Source organism: Schistosoma mansoni, chromosome 1, assembly GCF_000237925.1.
Source record: "Schistosoma mansoni strain Puerto Rico chromosome 1, complete genome".
Taxonomy (NCBI): domain Eukaryota; kingdom Metazoa; phylum Platyhelminthes; class Trematoda; order Strigeidida; family Schistosomatidae; genus Schistosoma; species Schistosoma mansoni.
Genome location: NC_031495.1, coordinates 19,524,186 through 19,531,992, shown reverse-complemented (window position 1 = coordinate 19,531,992; position 7,807 = coordinate 19,524,186). Strand labels below are relative to the sequence as shown.

The 7,807-nt window shown below is 28.4% G+C and overlaps 1 protein-coding gene across 1 annotated transcript; it reads right to left on the bottom strand.

The window, feature by feature from the left end:
* Positions 1 to 5,900: 5,900 nt before the first annotated feature.
* Smp_200730 (uncharacterized protein) lies at positions 5,901 to 6,410 on the bottom strand (the record flags this gene model as incomplete). Its single annotated transcript, XM_018793568.1, has 1 exon — positions 5,901 to 6,410. The coding sequence occupies one exon, from the start codon at positions 6,408 to 6,410 to the stop codon at positions 5,901 to 5,903; it is 510 nt and encodes a 169-aa protein (XP_018648067.1).
* Positions 6,411 to 7,807: the final 1,397 nt, after the last annotated feature.

Below are 7,807 nucleotides of genomic sequence, written 5' to 3'. Positions count from 1 at the left end.
AGGGTGAACTGGGTAATTTATCACTACGTTCATATTAGACCGATGTCTATCATCGAACAAAATTAAACCCAGATACAATTTTCATTATGAAGTGATATCGGATGGAGGATCATTATAAACCATAAATCAGAATAGAGTTGTTTTTCCATAGTTTGAGACTACGAAATGATGAACTTTCTCCTCATCATGATGGTCATGTTGAGATATAGTACCAATCAAAAATAATCTTTCCGATGTCCTATTAACCGCTCTTATACTCTACTAAGTAGTCTTAAACACAGATAAAATGTTTGTTTAGTGTAACATGGTTCCCATTAGTTCTCCAGACGAATTAGTTTGAAGTTATGAATTTTTTATTGTATAAAAAGGACCGAATGACGAATTGTATTTGTACATCAATTCAACCTTAATACTATTTCTAACAGTCTTATTCATCTCAAAAATCCTTTTTTTTTCTTTTTTACTTTGGGTTGAATAACATATCTATCATGCCGAAAAGATGAAAGTAATTCTCGAAACAAAAAAGGGATCTTGAAAAGTAAATCATGTTCACTGCCTAATTAAACTCTAGTTTTAATGACGAACAAAGGCATGTTCTATGATGTTTTAAACAACAAAGTTAAGAAAATGACAAAACAAAACTAAAATCAAACAGATGTGAACAAATGTTCAGACATTTTAACTATATTACAGAGTAGATAATCATATAACTTTTACTGCTTAATTATATATCAGATTATTTAATCATTGATTCATATAGTAAAAATACTTTTCAATTTTAACTAAGCCTAACAACATTCGGTTATATTTATGTAATATTCAACTAATGTTCAAGAATTTTTTCTTATTGTGGTTTTATGAAAATGCATTATTATTGGTGAGTAAATCTTATCACTAACTTAAATGAACCAGAGAATGAATGTACGTCACAGGGTGCTGAGTAACTAACATACTCAAGTTTGTGACTTTACTAAAGTGGTCATTTTATATTCCTCTTTAAAACCTAAATAATATTTTGAAGGTTTCATTGATATATTTAAGCTAATGAGCTTGATTACAAGGCTTTCACAGTTTTAAATTTATTCTAGTTTTCATTTATTACAATTCTCATCAGAGATTTTTATTGAATGAACATGATTTTCGGATTGTGAGTATAATAAGTGACTTTTTGAAAGAGAAACTATCACACTGTAACATATATATACATATATATATATATATATACGCTTATATCCGATAAATACTTAAGCTAGGGTTATAAAAACTACAATATTTAAAATCAAAACATTTCTGCAGTTCATTAGAGTGTGTGATCATCATCTACCTGGTTGTCTCACATTTTAGCGGCTCTACATCCTTTATGAACAGCTCATGCATAACCACCTTGGATTTTGCGAACAAAAATTTTAAGTTGTCAGGGTTAATGAGTAAAAGGGTTAACCAAGTATGGTGGTCGATCTATGGGATAAACTAATGACATCAAAACTTCCAAATATTAGCTACGTGTCATTAAAGCACAACAAAAGTCAATCTGACCCAAAGTGGTAGATATTTAAGTTTAATGCAGTGGGTATATACATATATATTCTACAAAGAACCGTTACCACTGTATTTAATCGGACTGTGATTTCGAATGTACTTCATTGAAACTTAACCTCAGACATTAAATTATATCCAAATAATACCTTAGTTGCCACGAATTTTTTTGTTCTGATGGGTTTGGTGAGGGCTGTCAAACTCAAAGTACTGTACTAAACGAACTAATTTTAACCAAGCGATCAATAAATACGAGAAAATACCAAGCAAGTGTTTTATTCTAGTATCGAATGCCTTAGTTGTGTGCAGCTGCGAACTGACGAGGGACTGAATACATGACATTTTGGGTTCTTATCAAATTTATTGTTTTCGGATCCAATCGACAACGTTTCTGATTTAATTAGTTCGTAATATTATATATTTATAAACCACTGTCATTAACCATACCTACCTTGGTCATGATATGGTTGAAACTCACCGGTCATTTTATTTTATTACAGTTCTAAACATACTTTAAAATCACTTAGATTCAGTATAAATATTTACTAGAACTAAACAAGATACAACTCTTCATGAAGCCATCATTATCGACTGAACATTGTCTTACTGTGACAGAAACATTTCTCCATTTATTTTTGTATAAATAAAAACGGAAATTCTCAAACCACTTTTTTAACTGACGTTGTGCGAATTTTTCACTAATTCGTAATATATGTTAAGTGATCATGTGTGAATGCTACTTATGTTGTCAGATATAAATAGTAGTGGAATGCCTGTCAAAAGAATGTTGAGAAGATTGAACAGTAGAAAACAGAAAGGGAAACATAAAGGAATTGAGAATTGAATAAATCATGAAGGATGCAAAAGACAACTGATGAAAGATGTGTCAATCAAGCATTTAATGTATGGTTTTTATAATTTACGAAGATACTCTGTAAAACAAATTGGTTTTCCTCTTGAAATCTTTGCTCATCACAGTTTTTTAGTACCATATTCTTATTTTTTACCGTTACTTACGAAGGAAAAATGTAGGTAATCAGTTGTACCTTAATGAATTCTTTAATATATTTTAACACTACTGGTAGACATAGTATGATGACATGTTGTGTTTCAGTTCACTCTTTTTCTTAGTTGAAATATCTTTCATTTCATCTTCAGAGTCTATGTTTGTAACGTTTCAGCTGAACTTTTTAGGACTACTATGTAATATTTTAAGATTATTTATTGAAGCGGAATGTTTTGTAAACGGTTTGGTGCATTCATGTGAGATTATAGATGGATTTATGTCTCCAAGCTTCTCTTGTAACACACTGATCGATGTGAAATATGATTCACTGGAAAGTCCAAATGCGAGTTACTATAATCTTATTTTCCCTAAACACTTCAACTTATTTCAGAATAACGAATTTGCTTGTTTAATTTTACCACAAAACTCAGTGACTATCAATGAATCATTATCAGTGGATAATGTAAAAATGGTTTAAACGGGATTTAGATTGACTATTATACATTATTTACAATTTCTTTACAACCGATGATATCCTCTGTTGTTACAATTGGTTTGGCGACCTGGGATTAAAAAAATTCATTATATGTTAACATGAATTTCTGAGACAGTAAATATTATCGATAAGGAGCTTTGGAATCCAATTAAGTAAACCAAATAGATCACCAAAGTTGTATATATTGTTTACTTAGCAAGGTATCGAAATATTCTCAAAGAAACTGGTCAAGTTTAATTTTAAACTGTTCATGTTAAACAGTTCAAACTCATATCAGTTTTGAATATTCATTTAGCAGAATCATAAAGTAAACATGAAAAAAAATCTGATTACATCTAGTTAAAACAGATTTCCAGGACAGATAACAGTATATTTTAAAAAAGCATTCCTACAACTAATCATTATTTAGTTAACTTAATTTTCTTTAGAAAGTTTTTTCTAAGTCTTGAAATAAAAAATGACAACATAACGTAATATAAAATTGAGAAGTTAACAGGCCATAAATATTAGTATAGTCTTATAAAATTGGTTGCGTTTCTAAGGAACTTGAACAGCTCTTTCTAATATAAATAATGATGTTGTATATAGATACAATTTATGATAGACTACTGTTCAAACTTTATAGTTGTATCGATTATCTAAGCAAAACTGTGTTTTAAAAGTTCACATGCAAAAAGTATATTTAAAGAGACTAACTCAAACAACTTTTCATTGTTAGGTAATATGATGTACTTTACTACTTGAAATATGAAAGTTATTTAACAATTAATCAACTCAATGATTAAAGGTAACGCAAAGTATTTGTTAATCTTAAGTTATGTTTAACATAACATATGAAATCACAAACATGTGTAACTAAATTACTATTACCTATTTAAGTCTATCGAGTTCCATAGGATTATTAGGTGGTTTTTTGTGGACCTAACATGTCTTTTGACTCGAGTCAAGTTTTCACTAGATGATTCAGTAATATAGAAGGAATCGCAATATGTTATTACAAATATATTATTTTTATTAACAGAAACCTAACCTATATTCAATTTATTTGAATTTATCAAGTCAGACCTTAGTAATAACACATATTTCAGTAATAATTTGTTGTAATATATGGTTTACACCACTCTTTTCTACTTTAATGGTAAATTCATTCATAGATTCTAGCCCTTGAATAAATATTATTTCGATGCTTTATGAAATATTTTGAAAATTAATGAAATAAAAGGATAAAACTTTATTATTTCAATGCTTCTTTTGGCTTGATCTATAGCGCGTAGATTTAATCAGGATAACTAACAGACAGAAATCTGTAATTAAATTATTCTGATGTTGATTCGGAAAATTTTTACTAAATAATGATTAGCTTTAATGTGAAACTTTGTGTCATGATGAATCGTAAACACCAGATCAGACTGAATCGTTATTTCTCCGGTATTTTTTGAAAATTTTGTGATGCTGTGCATGAACGGCCTTACGTATGCCAATATATATAAGAAACATTGATAATGCTTTGTCAACAGAATTAAAATTTTAATTGTACGTATGATTAGAGTTTAGATCTTCATGTCTCTCTATAATAATGATACAATTAAGTCAAACTTTTAATAACCTATATTGTAAACCTCAAGTGTTTTACATTGTCATTCTATTGTCATTTAATATCATTAATTCTTTTAGTTTTTAATTGTAACGTTTAACTAGAAATTTAAAAAAAAATCTATCCCGAAGTTAATCGTTACTTACGATAATTGTGTATAGATTTTTTTAATAATTTAAACATATATCACTATGAAATAATGTTAACTGAAGAAGTTTTTTAAATCTTGGCAAACGTTTAAAAATAATTATATTTTAACCACATATCATAAACACTCGCGGGCGAGACTGATAGGCTCTGGGTTAGAATCTCGCGAGGTGGGATGGTGGATGCGCATTGCTGAGGGGTACTACAGTGGGACGAAACGGCCGTCCAGTGCTTTCAGGTTTTTCATAGAGGTCTAGCTTCAATAGATTCATGATCTCAACTATTGAAATTACTATAATATCCACAAAAACCCTTCTAACATATGGTATCATTTATTTTCAGAATCAATGAATCAGTATTTCAATCGTTAACTTACTAAATATAAAAAAACAACTAAATAACATACTTCTAATCTTAACAATTTAACTGTCAGTTTATATGAATAAAATGGATAATTGGCAATAAAATGAAATTTACACGAATATTCGTCAAGATTAGAACGAATAGCTTGACAAAAATTAGGCGCCGAGTGTAGAGAAGTCATTATATATGAAAATTATATTTGAAATAATCTCGATGATTAAAATTTAAATAATTCCAACGTTTCGTCCAGCTAACTTGTCTGAACTTCTTCAGGGTAATGGTCATAATCAAAATGAAATATTTGAAATGATAATAAACAAATTAAATAAATAATAAACTATGTATTGGCGGCCTCTTTAAACATCTGGGCTACCTGTTCCTGTCATCTAGATATTTCAACAACTTATCTAATTTCGTTTAATTTAATACATCATTATGGCTATTAATCGCACAACCTATCCAGATGCGTTTCTGAAAAGTGTACAACCTTTCGCTGTAAAGGTTATAGAAGGCTTAATCAGAGATATCGTGGTTGCTGGCAATATGCAGCGAGAAGAATGTACATTATTTAGATGTCGATTGACTGAGCTGCTAACTTCTAACTGGCTATCACTCAATATTTATCGTCAGGAAGGGCGAAGAAGTAAGAAAACGGAAACTTATTGAAGTACTTTGTGCTGAGAACTCCATATTGTACCAAAAATATAATATTGAATAAATCTAATAATAATAATAATTAATGAAAATTAATTTAAATACTACTTATAAAACTTACAATTAGAATTTTTTAAAGATATTTTATGATCATAATGATTATCAACTGATCGTTTTTGATTAATTTCATTATTATTTGTTTTTTTTATTGTATCAAATGAATTAAATATTTCAATTATAGATTCATTATTTAATAAATTTTTATTATTTTCATAATTAGAATTTATATTTAAATTATTATTATTGATTGATTTATTTATTTCACAACCATCACATACACTAACAGCCATTCTAGATACTGGTTGACATGTACACCAACAAGTTGGATTTTCCATCCATGTAGAAAATAAACCACGCCATATACCATCAGAATCTATACAACCAATTGGATTATTATTATTATTATTGTTATTATTTTGTGAATAATTTTGTTCTATTAAAGATTGTTCATTAATTGATTGAACAAAACAATTAACATGTATGCAAATTATCCATACATAAAATAAATAGTTAATTGTTAATAAGAAATAACGATGTAAATTGATCATTTTCATTTTGATTAATTAAAACAAATATAGATGATGAAATATCTATGAAGATCAAATCAAAACTGATTATTATGCAATAGAGATGTAGATTATTTTCATTTAAGTAATATAAGGTTTGTTTTTTAAAAAGAAACCACAACTCCCTTTTACACTAGTGTATAATATTCTTAACTGATGATTCAATGTTTTCAATATAGAAATAATTAATACACTGACATTTTTAGGGGGATGAATAACTCAACCATAATACATTTGATAATATTATATACTTCTTTTGTCAAGTTTTCTTTTAGGAAAGCGAAAACAGTTAGTTAGGTTATTGATTCAACAAGAAATTTTCTATGATTATGCAATAGTCGTTCCATTATGAAGTATTTTATTCTAGTTAGAAGAGAAATGTTAATGTATTATCCTTATTGTATTACATTTCATAAATAAAAAATCTATTCATTTTCCATCTCCATAAAATATATAGATTGGTTTATTACAAGATGAATAAGTATTCTCATGAATTCAAATAACATGCATTAATGCATACTTATATATATATATTTCATTTATAATCTCTTTTTGATCAATAGCTAAACTGATTACTATGATTACATTTTGCACGTGACCCCAAGGAAACATACTGACCAATAAGATTCATTCAAATGTAAACACTTGTTTATGATAAGCTTATTTTTTGTAACCAATAAAATGATACGTTTGAAGGTTAGTGTAGTGTATCTTGACGATTTTAATCTTGAACTACTGAATACGGTTAGCGAGCAGTTTATTCATAATTAGGTGAAAGTTTTTAAAATCACAGAAATTGTCGCATTTTAGGTGACTTGAAGAATAGTTTTTGCCAACATTTTGGTTCATGTTACGGAATTTTTTTATTTAAATGCAATTATTCGTCAGAGCTGAGATCAGCTGAAAACCAAGTAGTGATTAGGGAGTTATATTTCGAAACTTTAACAGTTCCCATCATCTAATTGAGGTTCATGATAAAAAAATAATTTTACATCGAAACCATCTTTTTTGAAATTCTACGTTAATACGTTTCTTTCATTTTAATTGGATGTATATTGCACAATACTGAGAGTTGGATAAAGATGTGATTAATTTATTTTATACTAGCTGTCTATATCGTATCACTTGTTGCGTAAAACTTTGAGGTACTGTGTTGAATCCTTCCTAGAGTTTCTTAGTCCAGAATGTTGAAGGGTCTATCGGTAAAATGGTAAATATATTCAATGTTCTTCGATTTACGATGGTTCTCAGAGTGACTGGTTCGTAAACTGGGATAAAAAGTTCATAACCAAATATATTTAGTCAAATATTATTCACATCATGAATCGACATTAATAATGAATCTCTAATGAGCGGCATTGAGTAGTCTTATCTAAGGGGATTGA